The sequence below is a fragment of the Talpa europaea genome (assembly GCF_964194135.1).
Source record: "Talpa europaea genome assembly, chromosome: 7".
In the NCBI taxonomy this organism is placed as follows: domain Eukaryota; kingdom Metazoa; phylum Chordata; class Mammalia; order Eulipotyphla; family Talpidae; genus Talpa; species Talpa europaea.
In genome coordinates this window covers 120,323,094-120,341,822 of record NC_140074.1, presented here as the reverse complement: position 1 = coordinate 120,341,822, position 18,729 = coordinate 120,323,094, and the positions used below count along the sequence as shown (strand labels likewise).

The 18,729-nt window shown below is 47.0% G+C and overlaps 2 protein-coding genes across 2 annotated transcripts; one reads left to right on the top strand and one right to left on the bottom strand.

Annotated features, from left to right (window-relative positions):
• Positions 1-841: 841 nt before the first annotated feature.
• On the top strand, positions 842-8,259 carry KLHL11 (kelch like family member 11; the record flags this gene model as incomplete). Its single annotated transcript, XM_084239320.1, has 2 exons — positions 842-1,386; positions 6,678-8,259. 2 exons carry the CDS (start codon positions 842-844, stop codon positions 8,257-8,259), a joined length of 2,127 nt encoding a protein of 708 aa, XP_084095446.1.
• A 3,964-nt stretch (positions 8,260-12,223) lies between these two features.
• Positions 12,224-17,877, bottom strand: KLHL10 (kelch like family member 10; the record flags this gene model as incomplete). The annotated part of the gene is made up of 5 exons (XM_084239342.1): positions 12,224-12,598; positions 12,784-12,933; positions 13,350-13,967; positions 14,903-15,392; positions 17,684-17,877. The coding sequence occupies 5 exons, from the start codon at positions 17,875-17,877 to the stop codon at positions 12,224-12,226; spliced, it is 1,827 nt and encodes a 608-aa protein (XP_084095468.1).
• Between the last annotated feature and the right edge of the window lie 852 nt (positions 17,878-18,729).

Sequence of the window (18,729 nt, the reverse complement as noted above, 5' to 3'; positions counted from 1 at the left end):
TCTTCTCTAAATCTACACCTCCTGTTGTTCAGTAAATTCAAACCAAAGTTCTACCTAGATATTCCGGCTCCAAACACAGGAACCATTCTTTCCTCTATTCGCCTGCCAAGTCCTGTTGACTTATCCCTTAATTATCCTTATGATCTGCCTGTGTCTGGCCTGGTGACCAGTCTGCTGACAGCTCCACTGTGCCCTTATCAGTCCATTCTGCCAGCAACCACCAGTGATACTTCAAAAAACACATCTAATAGAGCCACTTCCTTGCCTAAACCCAAAACTGATTTACTCGTCTTTTTCACAAGTACATTAGAAACAGTAGTAACTGCGGACGAGCCCTAGGCGAAGCGCCTGAGAAGCATCTCAGTCCTCAGCGATCATCCAATGTAGCTAGTAATGGCCCCGTCCTTAGAAGATAACTTTGTTCCGAAGTACCAGGCAGCCCGCTCACCCGCGTCACCTGGGCCGGGCTGTCTGCAATCTTTCCGCAAATGGTCGCTCCAGAGCCACACTGAATCTGGAAATCCAGACCCTCTCGCCACCCGAGACACTAACAGCGGGTGGCGGCCTGAGGTGGCTCTCGCTGCCCCGAGGGGCAGGACGCGGGCCGGTTTCCCCCCCAGCCGCGGCCGGGAGGCCCCTGGGGCAAGCGACCGCCACCGCGCGCCGCCCGCGGGGCCCGGGCCGGGGTCCGCGCCCACCGGCGGGCGCCGCGGCGCGTGCGCAGACCCGCGGCCGGCCGGCTCCGCCCCGCGCCCACTGTGTATTCCCAGAATCCCTCTGTGTCGCACCAGAACGGCCGGATCGTTCCGAGGCTGCGGAGGTCGGGCGCGGCGGCGTCAAGATGGCGGCGGCGGCTGTGGCGGCGGCGGCCGCGGCGGCCGCGGCCGCGTCCCTTCAGGTGCTGGAGATGGAGAGCATGGAGACGGCCGCCGCCGGCTCGGCGGGCCTGGCCGCCGAAGTGAGGGGCAGCGGCACGGTGGACTTCGGGCCCGGGCCGGGCATCTCCGCGATGGAGGCGAGCGGGGGCGACCCGGGCCCGGAGGCCGAGGACTTCGAGTGCAGCTCGCACTGCTCGGAGCTGTCGTGGCGGCAGAACGAGCAGCGGCGCCAGGGCCTCTTCTGCGACATCACGCTGTGCTTCGGCGGGGCCGGGGGCCGCGAGTTCCGGGCGCACCGCTCGGTGCTGGCCGCCGCCACCGAGTACTTCACGCCGCTGCTGTCGGGCCAGTTCTCCGAGTCGCGCTCGGGCCGGGTGGAGATGCGCAAGTGGAGCTCGGAGCCCGGGCCCGAGCCCGACACCGTGGAGGCCGTTATCGAGTACATGTACACCGGGCGCATCCGCGTCAGCACGGGCAGCGTGCACGAGGTGCTGGAGCTGGCCGACAGGTAGGCGGGGCGCGGGGCCGCCGGCCGGGGGTGCTCGCCGGGCGGCGCGGGGCCGCGGCGGACCCGAGCGAGCGCTGACGAAAGGCGCCGCCGTGGGGCCCCGAGCGCCGGGCGCCGGGGCTGCAGCCGGCGGGTCCGACCCGGGCGCCTGCCCGCAGAAAGCTCGGGTTCCAGGGAGGGACAGAGGCGAGGCCCAAGAAAGTCTGCATGTGGTAGGTGCAGGGCTGACGGTAGAGAGATGAGAAGACGTGACTGGATAGAGGAAAGAACTTTCGAAGAAGTGCCATGTAAATGGACCTTTCCATGGGAAGGAAGACCTGGCTGTGCAGAGGGGGGGGGGGGTGCACATTCCAGGCAGACAGCGCCAAGCCCGCAGGCAGGATCCAGTTTGGCCGAGAGGAGAACTGACACCGAAAAATGCAGCGAGACTGGATGTAGTGGGTAAACGAGAAGGGTATGTGAAAGGCATTGGACTAAGGGGTTTGGATTTTGCTGTGTGATGGAAAGCTGGGGAAAGAAATGACCTGATTTAAATATTCTAATGGATAGATCTGCTGCTGATTGTAGGGAGCAAGAGTGGTTGCTCCAGCAGCGGGTTAGAGGCAGGCGAATGCCTTTTACAGAGATGGGGGTGTCCCTTTCGGCAGTGTGATGTTACAGGGTCATTGTCTTAACACATACCTGTTGAGTACCTTATGCATAAGATCAGACCCTGGGTTCTAAGGTGCTGGGGATTCAGCCGTGAAGAAAGCAGACAAAAGTCCTTTTCCTTATCTCAGTTACATTGGGGTAGATTAACAATAAATGGAATAGATACCCTACTAGGTGGTCGTTACAGGTGTAATGAAAAATAAAGCATGGTGTGGGCATATAGGATATCCTGGTGGAAAGGGACTTTTATTTTTTTTTTTTTTATTTTTTTTTTTTTTTATAGAGGCATGCTTTATTTATTTGTTTGCTGGTTTTGTTTGTTTGTTTTGTTTATACATGCACTGGGTACAGTCAGAAGCGCGGGAGGGTGAGAGAATTCACCAGAGCCAGAGCGGGGAGCAGAGCAGGCAGAAGGACCGAAGTACACTGCTGAGGGGAGCAGCGGGCGGCAGGAGAGGTCTGCGCGCCATGTGGGACCCTCCTCCGGGGCTGGGGAGCAGCCGGGGATCGAACCGGCGCCGCAGAGGCCGCGGGCAGCTTCGCAACCCAGCGCTCAACCGCTGCGCCACCGGGGAGGCCCGGAAAGGGACTTTTAAATTGAATGGGTAGAGAACCCCTCATGAAGAAAACATTTTGCCGAGAATTAAAGGAGGCAAGGTAGAGAGTGTTTCGGGTGAGGAGACACCCAAGACACTGAGGTGGGACCTCTCTGAAAGCTGGAGAAAAGACCAGCATGGCTGAATCAGATGTGCAGGGTTAAGAGGAGTAGGAGAGGTCTCCAGATGGGATGAATTCAGATACCATAGGTCTTCATTGCCCTGTGGAAGGATTTGAGCTCTTATTCTGGTGAGATGGGACGATCTGGGACAGAGGAATGATGCAATCTGGAAGAATTCTGTGTTCAAAAAAAGAATGGGCCAGTGGGGAAGGGGCTATCAGGGCAGACACAGACCAGCTTAGGAGGTTGTTGTAATGGAGACTTGGGTTGAGGAGGGAGAAGTTAAGAGAAGTACTTCAATACTAGTTATATTTTGAAGGTAGGAGAGATGAATTTCCCATTAAATTTTATAGGGGTATAAGGGAAAAGACCACGGGTTTCTTGACCCAGGAAATCAGAAAGATGGAGTTGTTTTGTCTACAAAGATGTGTAAGACTACAACAGCAAGTTTGGAAGGATGATCAGAAGTTTGTTTTTGGTCCAGCAGATGCCTGTATAAGGTAGTTGGCTATAAGAACATTGGTTGCAAGAGGATCGGAAGAAATTAGCATGCAGCTAATGGGACTCCACAAAATTACTTGAAAAAGAGTGTAAATAGAGCAGGGAAGGAGGCAGGACCAAGCTTGAGGTTCTCTAGAATGTTAAAGGTGAACCAGTAGAGGAGTCTGAGCTCATGCAAGCTACAGAGAAAGGGTATCAGTGGGAGAGTACTCCAGTCAACTGTTTTTGTTTTTTAAGATTTATTTATTTATTTATGTAAGAGCTGGGGTACAGGTCAGAGGTGCGGAAGGTCACGTGAAAGAATTCATCAGAGACAGAGCGGGGAGCAGAACAGGCAGACGGACCAAAGATACTGCTGAGGGGAGCAGCAGGCAAGGCAGGAGAGGTCTGCCACACTATGTGGGTTTCTCCCTGGCAGGCCGGGAATCTAACCACACTGCAGAGGCTGCGGACAGCAGCATGGCACTCAACCTGCTGCGCCACTGGGGAGACCTTTTATTTATTTATTTATGCATACAAGAGCTGGGGTACAGGCCAGAGGTGTTGGGGGTGAGAGGATTCACCAGAGCAGACTGGGGAACAGAACAGGCAGACTGACTGAAATACACTGCTGAGGGGAGCAGCGGGAGAGCCAGGAGAGGTCTGCTGCGCCATGTGGGTTGCTCGCTGATGGAAATCGAACTCATGCTGCAGAGGCTGCAAGCTTCTTAGGTTGCATCTTAACCCCTTGCGCCACCAGGGAAGCCCCCGCTCCAGTCAGCTGTTAAGGGGTCTTTGGACTTGATCATAGAGTCTTTTTTTTTTTTTTTTAAAGATTTATTTATTTATTTATACAAGCACTGGGTACAGTCAGAAGCGTGGGAGGGTGAGAGAATTCACTGAACCAGAGCAGGGAGCAGAGTAGGCAGAAGGACCGAAGTACACTGCTGAGGGGAGCAGCGGGCGGTAGGAGAGGTCTGCACACCATGTGGGACCCTCCTCCAGTGGCCGGGGAGCAGCCGGGGATCGAACCGGCGCTGCAGAGGCTGCGGGCAGCTTCGCAACCCAGCGTTCAACCGCTGCGCCACTGGGGAGGCCCTTGATCATAGAGTCTTTCATGTTATTGATGAAAGCCCAGTGCTAAAAAGATCAAAAAATTAAACCTGTGGAACTGTTCGGGAAAGAGTCAAGGGAGTTCTGTTCCCGATCCCACCCAAGATAGAAGATTCCAGAGCATGTTTGTGTGCTGATGAAAGATGAATCAGTGGAAGAGGAGAAATCGATGAGGGGGGGTAGGTAATTGTGGGAGCAAGAAGATAGAGTGTCCATTAAACATGGAAAAGTTGGACTGAGAAGGCAGAGTATAGGACACAGCAGCTGACCACTCTAGAAGGTTTCTGCCCGATTGCTTGTGTTTTCCCAAAGTATGAGTCTGTGGATCACCCATTAGAGAGTGGGGTGGAGGAAGTATAGGTCTAAGAGGGAGGTTTATTGAATGAAAATGGATAGAGGTGGATCATTGCACTCAAACTACATTTGCTTCTGTCCTGTGAGCTTGTGTTCTCAGTTTGCCCCTATTTGCTTGGGAAGTTGGGTTGAAGAGAGGGGGAACACACCAGACCATTGACTTCAAGCTCTCAATTTATCTATCAGCTGCTGGGTGACTGACTGCCTTGTTTAGGCACTGTTCCAAGTGGGCTTCCCCCCCCCACACACACATCTAATCTTCCTTATCGGCTCCAAGGCAGCATCACGCTCACTGCTGCCCCTCCCCCCATGTATCTGTTGATTATCTTTATCTACCTTGTAGGGCAAGGTAGATTAAGAAAATATCAGGAAGTGCCCTCTGTGACTCTTGTCACATGGCAGGTGTCTGGTATGTGATAGCTGTTGTTTTCAAGGATCAGTGTTTCCAGACCTGCTCCTGTCTAAGCTCTGGGTAGGGGGTTGGGCAGCCTGGGGATTTTGTGACCCTGACATTCAGACAAGTTTGGGGGCCACTAGAGCTCTTACTGCTCCACCATGTCTTTGTCTTATGTCTGAGATGGTGTGTTCCCTGGAGAGGGTGACTAAAGTTACTCTCAAATGGGCTGTCATCAGAGCTGAATTCTTCCAAATTTATGGGTTTAACTGAAACCATTGTGGTGTTTGTTTGTTTGTTTTAACTTTAAATGAATATAGGTGAGCAGACAACTTCTTGTCAGCTGCATGCCAGACTACTTTCTTTTCCTTTTTTAACCTAGATTACCCTATACATGTGTTTTTTGACATTTTTCTTTCCTAGCTTCTTCATTGCCACCTCTGCCTGAATGAGAACCCAGGTTAAGCCAAATCCCCTGCATACCACCTCACCCTCACTGCTGCCCAGGGACAGAAAGCTCTGGTAAAGAGGAGATTAAAACCTGTCACAAAGCATCCACTGCTGATCCTTTAGATGTTTGAGCAGACAGTCTCCCAGAAGTCACAGTTCCTTAATAAACGTTTTTCACTGGGGCCCTGCATCATCAAAAAGATGATGGACAAGAGATTAGGGCAGGATATTAGAGGCCCATTTGAATGGCATTTGCCAAGGGCAAATTAAAGTGAAAATAAAGTATGCACTTTCATACTTCATTAAAGGATAGGTTTTGTTTTTTTTTCCAAAGATTTATTTGTTTATGCATACAAGAACTGAGGTGTGAGCCAGAGGTGCTGGGTGTGAGAGGATTCACCAGAGAGTAGGGAGCAGAACAGGCAGATCTACTGAAATACACTGCTGAGAGGAGCAGCGGGCAGGTCAGGAAAGGTCTGCTGCACCGTGTGGGTTGCTCCCTGGCCAGGGATCAAACTTGTGCAGCAGAGGCTGCAGATTGCTTCATAGCACTGTGTCTTAACCCCTTGTGCCACCAGGGAGATCCTGTTAAAGGATATGTTTCACAAAACTTTGCATGATTAATAATATTAATATGAACGACATATCACATATATTTCTTTTTTTTTTTTTAATATTTATTTATTTATTTATACAAGCACTGGGTACAGTCAGAAGCGCAGAAGGGTGAGAGAATTCACCAGAGCCAGAGCGGGGAGCAGAGCAGGCAGAAGGACTGAAATGAAGTACACTGCTGAGGGGAGCAGTGGGCGTCAGGAAAGGTCTGTGCGCCATGTGGGACCCTCCTCTGGTGGCCGGGAAGCAGCCGGGGATCGAACCAGTGCTGCAGAGGCTGCGGGCAGCTTCGCAACCCAGCACTCAACCCCTGCGCCACCGGAGAGGCCCATATTTCTAATGTATAATTATATATTATAATTAAACAGATGACAATTTTAAATATGCTTTTTTCATATGTGCATAAAATGAGATGAAGTTGACCATTTCAATTCATATAATTCACATGTTCTCAGATGCAGCCACATAACATATGCACATTTGAAAATTAATCCTTTCTCTCTTTCTTGATTTTAGGTTCCTATTAATTCGGTTAAAAGAATTTTGTGGAGAATTTCTCAAGAAAAAACTTCATCTTTCTAACTGTGTTGCCATTCATAGTTTAGCTCATATGTATACTCTGACCCAGCTTGCTCTGAAAGCTGCTGATATGATACGGAGAAATTTCCACAAGGTAATTCAAGATGAGGAATTTTATACTTTGCCTTTCCATCTCATTCGAGACTGGCTGTCAGACTTGGAAATTACAGTTGATTCTGAAGAGGTTCTCTTTGAAACAGTTTTGAAATGGGTTCAGAGAAATGCTGAAGAGAGGGAGAGATACTTTGAAGAACTTTTTAAATTGCTCAGATTGTCTCAAATGAAACCCACTTACCTTACCCGGCATGTCAAACCAGAGAGGCTGGTAGCTAATAACGAAGTCTGTGTCAAGCTGGTGGCTGATGCTGTGGAGAGGCATGCCCTAAGGGCCGAGAATATACAGTCTGGCACATTCCAGCATCCTGCCTCTCATGTCTCCTTATTACCTCGCTACGGGCAAAACATGGACGTGATCATGGTTATTGGAGGCGTGTCAGAAGGGGGGGACTATTTAAGTGAATGTGTGGGATATTTTGTTGATGAGGACAGATGGGTAAACCTGCCCCATATTCATAATCACCTTGATGGACATGCTGTCGCAGTAACAGAATCCTACGTGTATGTTGCTGGGTCAATGGAACCAGGATTTGCTAAAACTGTGGAAAGGTATAACCCAAATTTGAATACGTGGGAACATGTTTGTAGTTTGATGACAAGGAAACATTCTTTCGGGCTAACAGAAGTCAAAGGGAAACTCTATAGCATCGGAGGACATGGCAACTTTAGTCCTGGCTTTAAAGACGTGACTGTTTATAATCCCGAACTTGATAAATGGCATAACTTAGAATCTGCACCGAAGATTCTTCGAGATGTCAAAGCCCTAGCCATCGAAGACCGGTTTGTATACATTGCTGCCCGCACTCCTGTGGACCGGGACACTGAGGACGGATTGAAGGCTGTGATTACTTGCTATGATACGGAGACTCGACAGTGGCAAGACGTGGAATCTTTGCCACTTATTGACAATTACTGCTTTTTCCAAATGTCTGTGGTCAATTCAAACTTTTATCAGACCGCATCATGCTGTCCCAAGAGTTACTCCTTAGAAAATGAAGAGGCAGTAAGAAAAATCACCAGCCAAGTGTCCGATGAGATCCTTGAGAGCTTACCTCCGGAAGTGCTAAGCATTGAGGGAGCAGCCATTTGCTATTACAAAGATGACGTTTTTATTATTGGAGGCTGGAAAAACAGCGATGATATTGACAAACAGTACAGGAAGGAAGCCTACCGATACTGTGCGGAGAGAAAGAGGTGGATGCTCCTTCCTCCCATGCCACAGCCTCGTTGTAGAGCTACCGCTTGCCACGTGAGAATCCCGTACCGGTACTTGCATGGCTCGCAGAGGTACCCCATGCCTCAAAACTTAATGTGGCAGAAAGACCGAATCAGACAGATGCAAGAAATACATCGGCACGCCCTAAACATGCGGCGAGTGCCGAGCTCCCAGATCGAGTGCTAAATTCTCCAGTATGTGCGGCTTAGAACAGTTATACCTGTTTCGTGAGGCTGAAGATATCCAGACTGTTACTTGAAAAAGTATGTTGATAACTTATTTTCTACCTGAACTGTTTATTGCTCCATTAAAGGAAATATAGTTAGAAGCAGAAGAATGGGAAACTCAATTCAATACGTGGTAATTTTTATTAGCTTGTGGTCTTCATCTGTCTTGGTTTGTGTGTTATGTGCTAGCGAAATGAGATCTTACTAAAGACAGGTGGGAAATCCAGGTGTGGTTACACAGCTATTTTTCTGCCAAGAAGTTACAACTCCTTTGTCTTAGGGACTTATGTTTTGAACATGCTTTAAGCATCCATTTTATTTGCACATTTACTTTGATATTTTTGTTTTTTCCTGAATGGTTGGTTTTGATGAGATCAGAATTTAAAAGTGTTAAGCCCTCATTTGCAGGAGGTATGTGCAATAATAGTGAGACTGAAATTAGGAAAAGCACAATATTTCAGCAAGATGATTTCAAAACGTTTGCATTGATACTGTGTTGTATTTATCTAGAAATGCTATTTTATTTATTTCTAGAAGAAAGGATGAGACATTTGTGACTGAGTGGTGCATTTTTAATATAGTTTTCATTTCTTTAGCAGCGTGTTACAGATTTCAAGCCATCGCTGGAAATGATGGTGGTTGGCAAAAGTATTGCTCTTTAGCACATTAAGAACATGGGCAGTTATAGGTGTGAAATGTGTTGCTCAAAGAAGAAAAGTATTATAAGCGAAGACTGAGAAATCAAAGGCATTAAAAAAATGTAAAAAACATGTTGCAGGAGTTGCAGGTTATTTGAGGATAAGTTAATGAGTGTAAATAATGCCTATGACAATCGACACTAATGCCTTCAATTTGAAATTGTGTTCTAATGCATACTGTATCTAATCCTCATCATTCCTCTCTAAAAGAAACTGGTTTTAAATGGGAAGGAAGTAATTTAGACGATTACTAAAAAAGAAGCCTTGTTTTTTCTCAACGCTGATTGTTAGGATATTTTGTCCAGTTGCCCTAGACTTTTACTGGCTCTTGCCTGAGCCTATATACCAAATTTAGATGCATAATTACAGCTCTTAAAAATATCACTGAAATTATCTTTTATTTATTTTTATGTGTTCTCCTGGTTCTCTTACACACTCCCAGGCCCTATCTAAATCAGCACTCAGGTTGACTCTCTAGCACTCAGTGAACGTACAGGGCTCCTGCTGTAATGGTTTATAATGGGGTCCAGTATGTTTTCCGTGTTCCTTTCCAGAATGTCTTTACCATCTTAGACATTCTGGAATACCGCTCTAGACATCAGGTTCCAAATGCAGAGGTTTCTCCCTGCCCCCAGTCCATTATAGTTTAACATCAAGAGTGAAAAAGCACAACCATGGATCTCGATTTGCTGCAGGACTATTAATGTTTAGCCCTTGGACTCTATTCTAAGAACTTTCCTGAAATTTCTAAATTAGCATCCCTCCTTAGGACAAAGTTTTTCAGTAAATGTGTTGGCATCTGCTTTAGACTGATGTGGGGGTCAGAGAACTGTAAGGCTGTTTCTATGAGGATATGTTATTCTACCCCACTTCTACCATTTTCTCAATTTCCATTTATTTGTAATTGTTTTAATATAAGCCACTTGGACTCTAATGCGTAGTTGTGAGTTGTACGTAAGTAAGAAAAGCTCACGGATGAAGTTCTCATTTCTCTCTGATAAATTGTGTGCTTGCAAACCTCCTTTTCTTGGTGGTGGTGAAAAAAGTTACTATCTCACTCGGATGCCAGTTTTTCTAGAAGAATGTTTTTTTTTAGTCTCAGTTATTTGTAGGGTTGCCAAGTTATTTGTAGGGTTGTCTCTTTTCACATGATGTGGCAGAAATGATAACGTAAGATTTAGGTATAATCTTGGTTTTGAAAACATGATTGAAACTCTTGTTTTTTAACTCAGCAGGCAGCCTAGGCCATGGCTGAAAAGAAGGGGTAAGTCTTTCATTGCATGATGGTGTGTGCAGGTTTTCCTGACGACTGAGTTTCTGATTTTCATATTTGAATTCACGTGTGTGATTTCACATCAATAATTTGTGTTTCTGAAATAGCCTGACTAACTTGTCAATGAGGAAAGAAACCAGATTGGCTTAAATCTGTTCAAGGCTGACATTCTGAACTGGAGATAACTCCCCAGAGTATTTGGGAAGGGTCTGATTATGATGACCGGCCTAAAATGGTTCTTTGGGAAAGAAAGTTCCTTTTTAATGAAAACTTAGATTATGTTTGGTATTAGCAGTTAAAAATGCAGCTCTAAAAAGCAGCTCAATGTATATTCAAGCAAACCTTTTTTTCTTTTTGTGACTTTGGTTTTGTGGAAAGAGAGGAATTGATTATACCAAAAAGTAATAACTACATATAACTTTGAGTGAAGCTACTTACTTATCTTAGAATGGTTATCCTTTAACTACAGCCACCCTATCATAGTCTAAAAAAAAAAAATCAGTGCTATATATTGAGAATGTCAGTCGTGAGCTTAGTGTTTAAGTAATACATCTTACTTGCAGTTGTTTGCATGATTAGTTTTGTGTATTTTGATATCCAACTTTGCTTTTGCTGTGCCAATTCAAAAATATTCTGCTGGAAAATCTTAAAATTTAGTGATATCAGTTCTGTTTTAATCCTTTGTGTGGTATTTTGGGGACCAGAAGTTTTTTAAAATACTGACTTTTAAGTGTTTATGGAAAAATCTGTGTGCTTTTGCATTTTGAACTGCTGCCAGAGCACACTTCTTTCCTTTTTATGTTTCTTGACTAGTGTAGCATGTGGTATGTTTAAATATTTCATTCTCTGCCTCATAATTCTAGTATCAACACTATGCGATAGTTAGACTGGTAAGCTGAATCGTACAGTTATTTGACCTAATCAAGCATAAGTAAAGGGACTTTTTTGTGTACTTTCCTCAAATTAAATAAGAAAGGCATATTGGCCACGTTCCATATCTTCGGAAAGTATACAGAATTGTGAAGCAAGTTCTCTGCCTACACTCCATAAATAGGGTGCTTGTGGGTTGCCATTTAACTGTAGAGTGTTTAAGAAACAATTCAGTCTCTCCTTTTGTAACTGTCAAACATTTCGGCACAGTTCATCACTCCAGTTTGTTGCTTTCTTGAGAATAGTCCATTTTTTGTTTTTGTTATAATGCTTACATTACAAGTGTTCTGGTCATTGGAAACAAAACATTAGTTCAGTGATACACTAACAGTAACAATGTAGTAGTCGTTTCATGCCAAGGAATTTAATTAGATAGCCAGATGACTGCTCTTTGTTGATTACCTTGTAGGGCTTTGTCTTACTTTTTATGACCATAACTACGAATGTCTTACATTGAAGCACATATAATAGAGCACTTGTTTACTTAATCCTCCTGCATAATGCACTGGTGAAAAGTAGTGCTTGCTAGATGTTTGAAGATCTTATGATACATGTGCTAGGGCTCATTGAGTTATTTGTAAAATAAATATTTAGTTCAAGTTGATATACAGTGAGTTTTTTTGGTTGTCAATATCCAGGCCCCTACTCTACTGAGAATATATTCTTGGCTGTCTCCCTTTAAGTCAGAGGAGGTGTGGAATTTAGGACACTTTGAGACATTGTACAATAGCTTGTTTTATGTTCCTAAGCTATCTTGCTCCTGTTAAAGCTACTAATTGTCTCAGTGTAAGTTTTAAATAAACGTATTTCTTTAGAGTTGGTTTGTACTGTGATTTTTTCCTTTTTAATCACACGCTATTGAGTATCATTTTCCTTGTTCCCTCTTACTCCCTCATTCATCCAACCCTAGGCTCCCTTAAGTTCAACATTTTCCAGTACTCTTACAAGTTTAAACACTGCATTTATTTAAAAAAAGAATTAATTCTTATTGCTTAGACTTTTTATTAGCTAAATGAAGAGGCTCACACAGGTAGGGTGCTGGTCGAAGCGGAGTACTTGACCTCATCTCGCAGTGCCAGCCCCGTGAAGTTGTCCCGTCTTGCTGCATATTCGCCCACGTTCGCCAGCCCTGGTACCACACAGCAGCTCAGAGCACTGCGGTATATACTCATGTCGTGAGCATCGTACCACTCGTCGGTCTTCTCATCATAGCACTCAACATTAAAGGTGGTGGTGAAGCCGTTAAAGCCACCCACCACGAACAAGAGGTCATCTACCACCTCGATGCCGAAATTGCTACGAGGGTTAAACATGGTGGGGATGGTGCGCCACGTGTTAGCCACTGGGCTGTAGGCTTCTGCACTCCTAAGTCGATTAGCTCCATCAAAACCGCCTACCTGTGGGCAGCAAAGGAAACGTGTGGACTGTCAACTGCTGCTTCTGTCCCGGAGGAGGCCCTCTTTGTGAGGAAGCCCCTCTTCCACGGGAAAAGAAAAACATTTTTAAGTACTTACCAAAGGTAGTGTAAACCTGCTTGCTAATAGGAAGCCCAGGGCGGCTGGCCGTGGTGCCGGGGACTCACCGCATACACGTGCTCTCCGTAAGCAATCACGCCGATTCCGCTCCTCCTGCTCCGCATGGGCGCTATGACTGTCCACTGGTTGCTTTCCGTGTTGTAGACTTCTGCTGTGAACAGGCATTCGTTCCCGTTAAACCCACCACATATGTAGACCTGTGTGGAGAGTGGTAAGAAGATTAAAACTGGGGCCTCGGGGGAGCAGGAAGAAAGGCTGCGTATTTATGGAGGAGAGGGACACGTTGGTGCCTGTTTTTCCATGTGTGTGTGCTTGGCATTTTTTACTTGTTTAGCTCACATTAGTTTGCCACACTAGGTTCCAGATGGAAGTTTCTCACCCCGGCAGCTGTCTGCCTCACCACTCCCACCTCCCCGCGTGCAGTCACTATCCCCACCGTGCGCTGCTACTTAATAAGTGAAATCAGAGAAGATAGTTGCAAAGGGCCACTTAGGCATTCGGGGAAGAAATTCATACTGCAGAACAGCTGCTGTCACTTCTGTTTTCCATTCACCCTGGAAGACGAAGAAGGGCACTGCCCTTGGCCGGCTTCCAGTCTCCAGCCCCTGCTTACCTTCCCATAGAGGGTCGTGGCGCTCGCATCACTCCTCTGTTCGTGCATGGGGGCGATGAGTGTCCACTGATTGGTCTCTGGCTCGTAACGTTCCGCAGTGTTGAGACGTACATAGCCGTCAAATCCTCCCATGGCATAAATAAAATTGCTGAGGACTGTCACACTGACATAGCAGCGTCTGGAGTGCATCGGGGCCACCTGGTGCCAAGTTTTCTTGACTGGGTCAAAACGTTTAACACTATTGAAGTAATCTACGCTATCGAACCCCCCAATGATATAAACGTAACCTTTCAAATAGGCTGCCCCGTGGTAGGCACGGGGACTCTCTTCCTCACAAGTGACATTCACCCATCTGTCTGCCCGAGCATCATATGCCTCAATGGCATTGGTGGGGCTCCCACCACTCCAGCCACCAATTGCAAATAGGATGGCATAGGGCAGGCGGGGCCTAGTGAGTGGGTTGGTGAAGTCAGAATTAGAGGGTCCATTCATGTTCAGGTCATACATGGCCTTTAGGGCATTGATGATGACTGGCTTGCATTCCTCGCTGTCTTTGACGTAGTCATTCATCTTAACGTTGTTCATGAAGTACTCAGCGTGCATTAGGGCCAGGCGAACCTAAGAAGGGAACACAGAAAGTCATTTAGATGAGGTGAATTTGCCTGGGAAACCCGTACTCCTTAACCCCCGTTTTTACAGTGTGCCTTTGAGGTGTGGTACTGTCAAGTTCTGTTTTTGAAATTTACAACTCAGTTGAAATAATTTGATTTTGAGAGGTGGTCAACATTTGGATGCTGAGAATGAGCTAGATAGAAGGCACCGCAAATGATCACAGAACTTAGGCCAGAAAAAGCAGTGGTGATTATTCAGTAATTGAACAGCTGTGTCTGTAAATGTAAAATAACATACATTAGGGGCCTCCCTGGTGGCTCCAGGGGTTTAAGTGTCAGCACTATGAAGCAATCCTCAGCTACTGCAGCTCAAGTTCGATCCCCAGCCAGGGAGCTGACCCACATGGCGCAGCAGACCCCTCCTGCCTCGCCCACTGCTCCCCTCACCAGTGAATTTCAGTAGATCCACCTGTTCTGTTCCCCACTCTGTCTCTGGTGAATCCTCTCACACACACACACCCACACACACACCTCCGGCCTGTTCTTGTATGCATAAATAAATAAATCTTTTTAAAAAATAACACAAATTAGCATCAAATGGCTACAATTGTGTGTAATACACAGGGTTTGATTTCTAGTCCAACTTCTACCTTGGGTTTGGGGAAACTCAGAATGGAAAGGGATAAAGAAAGGAAGGCCTTTCCCCCTCCTTCCCCTGCTACCAGGGAGAATTTTGGTCAAAGACCATAACTGGGGCAGGGGAACTAGTAAAGCCCAAGGGAAAAAAAGTAGTGCCACAGTAGGAAGTAGTACGAAATGGTGAAATTATGTCAATACAGCCCTGGACTCTGCCAGACGTCTGAATCTGGCTCTTAGGACAATCCCTCTGGGATGTCTCAACCGTGGCAATTAAGCATCCACCAAAAAATAACTAAACTTGACCTTCGGAAGCAAAACTGAAATATGCTGTTTCCTATTTTGGGGATCATGAGAAATCCATTTTAAAATGGCCTCAAATACAGCATCTTCTTGTTTGACGTTGAGCTCATCTTTCTCAATGATATCCTTAAGTTCAGTGACTGAGAGCTCTAAAAACTCTGCTGAGACTTTCACCATCTCCTCGAAGTTATGCAGGATGAACATGTAGGCCTTCTGCCTCAGCTCAGGGCAGTAGTAGTAGTCTGTGAACTTGCAGATGCCAATGCAATTATCCAAACACAGCTCCGACTTGAGGAACTCGCAGCAACCCCTGACAATACCCATGATGTTAAATTGGTCTGCAGCAGCCAGCAGCTTCTCCACATTGTCCGGCGTGATGGGGACCGTCCGGGTGTATGCGTACTCGATAATTAATTTCATCATGTCGGGGGAAATGCCAGGAATGTTGTATACTTTCTTTTCAGTGTTGTTCCAGCCACTTGTAAACAAAGCTCTGGAAAAAAAAAAGAAACTAGCTGTCACTGAAACATTTCCCTCCGGTTTGCCCTGTTCTCCCCCACCTTTCTGTGTTGAGAATTTGGACATTTTCCGAATGGCACACAGTGAATATGTTGGAAATAAATTGGTGTAGGGGAGGGGGCAGCAGACAGCTTTATACAGAGGGCAAGAGAACTTTCCCGAGAGCTATGACATTGGGGACCCTTAGGTTATCCTCAGGGTAACTGGGTCTTTTGCACATTTTGTAGAGAAATTGGGATCTAGATCTGGGAGTGACCCACTGCCCACCAAATTCTACCTTGCTTCAGAAATTCAACATCTTAAATCGTGTTGTTCAGCACATACCCAGGATATAATCACTTCTCATTTTTTGCTACCTCCTTGGTCCAAGCCCCACCATCTCTTTCCTAGAATATTAGGAATAATCTTCTAACTGATCTCTCCCTTCTGTCTTCAACACTCCTGCAGTTTGTCTTATTCCAGCCATAAGAGTGATTTTTTTTTTAAAGATTTATTTATGCATACAAGAACTGGGGTACAGGCCAGAGGTGTGGAGGGTGAGAGGATTCACCAGAGACAGAGTAGGGAACAGAACAGGTGGATGCACTGAAATACACTGCTGAGGGGAGCAGCGGGCAAGCCAGGAGAGTTCTGCTGTGCTATGGTAGGGTAGCTCCCTGGCCAGGGATCGAACTCATGCTGCAGAGGCTGCGGACAGCTTCATAGGTTGCGTCTTAACCCCTTGCGCCACCAGGGAGGCCCCACAAGAGTGATTCTTGAGGATTTATGGTTCACTTCCACTCAAAACCACCTACTGACTTCCCTTGTTAGAGTAAAATAACATTCCAGAGACTACAATCCCTCTGAGATCAGCCCTCTCAAACCAGTAATAGCTCTCTGGCCACATTTCCTCTTGCTACCCCCTCATTCTGCTTGGCCCCGCTGGCCATCAAGCTTTCCTTGAATACACCAGAGGTGCCTCTACCTTTGGCCCTTTGCACTTGTTATTCCCTCTGCCTAGAAATCTCGACATCTCCATATTCTCACTTCTCAACTTCAAATGCCACTGTCATTAAGGCCTTCCTTGATAATCCTGTTTAAAATTGCCACTCACCGCTCTCTAGCCTCTCCTTTTGTTCCCTAGTGCTTAGGATGATTCGATGTGTATTTTATTTAATGCCTATTTGTCCCAGGAGAAGGTAAACTTAATGAGAACAGAAATGTTTGTCTCTTTATTATTTCCAGTACCCAGAAGAGTGCCTACCACAAAACAGGCGATACTTACTAAGTGACACTATTCCATAGCTAATTATTGGGTTTCTGCTGGGTACTCTCCTAAGGTATTAAGCAAGAAGTCCCTGCCCTAATACATTTTTCCTTTTTCTAGGAGGTTTTAAGGGAACATAGGCTCAGAGATCAAATTATTCTCTAGCGCAGGGGTCTGCAAACTTATAGCCTCTCAGCCCATCGCTTGCTTTTGTACCACTCACCAGCTGAGACTGTCTTTTACACTGTCAAATGCTTGGTGGTGGGGGGGGGCGGTCAAAAGAATATTTTGTGGCACCTGAAATTGTAATAAATTCAAATTTCAGTGTCTATATGTATTACTTTATTGGAACACAGCCATACCTATTCATTTAGTATCATCTATGACTGCTTTCCCACTATAAAAGCAGAGTGGCGTGACACTGTATGGTCTGCAAAGCTGTCAATATGTACTACTTGGTTTTTCTGGAGACCTTGCTCTAAGTCTAGAAGAATGAGAGTTTTTAGCAACCGGTGGGATGCACATATCACATCTTCATTGGCATTGATTACACAAACATTTTCAACGCATGAGCAAAAACAGCTCTTCCATTTCTTGGGTTACAGTGATTTTGGCCCCAAATCCCCCTTTTCTTCTCATACAAATTTGTATGAGGGCACTTCCAATGCCCTCAATCCTTGTTAACTTATCACCCTGCTGGTAACAGTCTCTACTGGGATAGGGGGGGAAGCAGTGACCAAAGTGGCACCTGTCACCTAAGGTTGTGTAGGAACTCCGGTAAGGGTGACCAACCTCCCCAGAGGCTGGCTTGGGTGAAGAGAAAAGCCCCTGGCCCACCAACGGTTGGTTTTCAAATCCGGCTGAAAACTAGATGAGGCTCTGGCCCTGGTTGTGCCTCTTGAGACGCCAAAGGAGCCCGGCCAGTGCCAGTGCTTGGACAATGCCCCTAAACCAAAGGAACCAACATGTCTCCAAATGAGCCCAATTCCCCCTTTGGCTTAGTCCGGCAACCCTTATACCTAAAGTAGGAACTGCAGCTACAGAGGATGTTCTTGTGGGCATTGAACTCAAAGCCATTGACCTTGATGACCACGTCGCAGAGCTTGCCCTCTAGCCTAAGCTCGTTGAAGATCTCACAGGTCATCGCACTCATCTTCCTCTCCATGTGAGGCTGGTGGAAACGTGCGGAGGCCGCCGTGCTCTCCATCTCCATGGCACCCTGGGACCAGCGGAGAGAGGCTGCTCTCCTAGGGTGTTGGGGAGGGTTGTGAGGGGGCCCTTTAGCCAGCTGTCGCTCCTTTTCCCTACTACATCTTTCATATAGGGCCCATCAGGCAGCCCAAGTTCCAGAATCCTGGGCACGCAGTGAGATCACTCTCAGGATTGTGCTCTCAGGTTCTGGAACTCTCTCCAGTGCCTGTCCTCCTTCCTTCTCCCCTCCCCCCAGCACCACTCAGGCTGAAGACCACCCCACACTTCCTTCCATGGCCCTGCACCTGCAGCAGCTCAGTGACCACCAACACCCGTGTCAGGGCTGTTACTCATTCCAGCTCCTGTTGCCCACTCGCTGGCCAGGGTCTGTCCCTGTAGCATCCATCTACCTTCCTTCCCTGCTGAGCACTGGCTGCCCAGGCCCTGCGTAAGGAAACCCAGGCAGAGGAGGCAGAAGGGAGAAGTCAAGCCCACTGAAGGTCATTCTGACCCACATTCCAGGGCCTTCCTGTCCCTGGGTCAAGCTCAGGTCACTGCTTCCTGATGAGGAGCCCAGTTAAGGAAGCACCTTCCAGAAATGTTTCAGGGAGTCCACTTTATGGCTTCTAGCCCCCTATCAGCCTGAGGCTTTTTTGGCCATGCAAACTGTAAGCCTGGTAATGCCCACTCCTGCCCGGATTTTCGCTCTCTAAAGAGTGGCACCCGCTTAACCCCAACTCCTGGGGACACTCGCCCTCCTCAAAACGGGCCTCGCTACCAGGGTCCCCAACGAGCGCGCGGCGAGCCCCGGGGAGGCCGCCTCCCGCCGCGCGCCCCGCGGGGTGCGGGTTCCGGGTGCTCGGCCGCCGCCCCC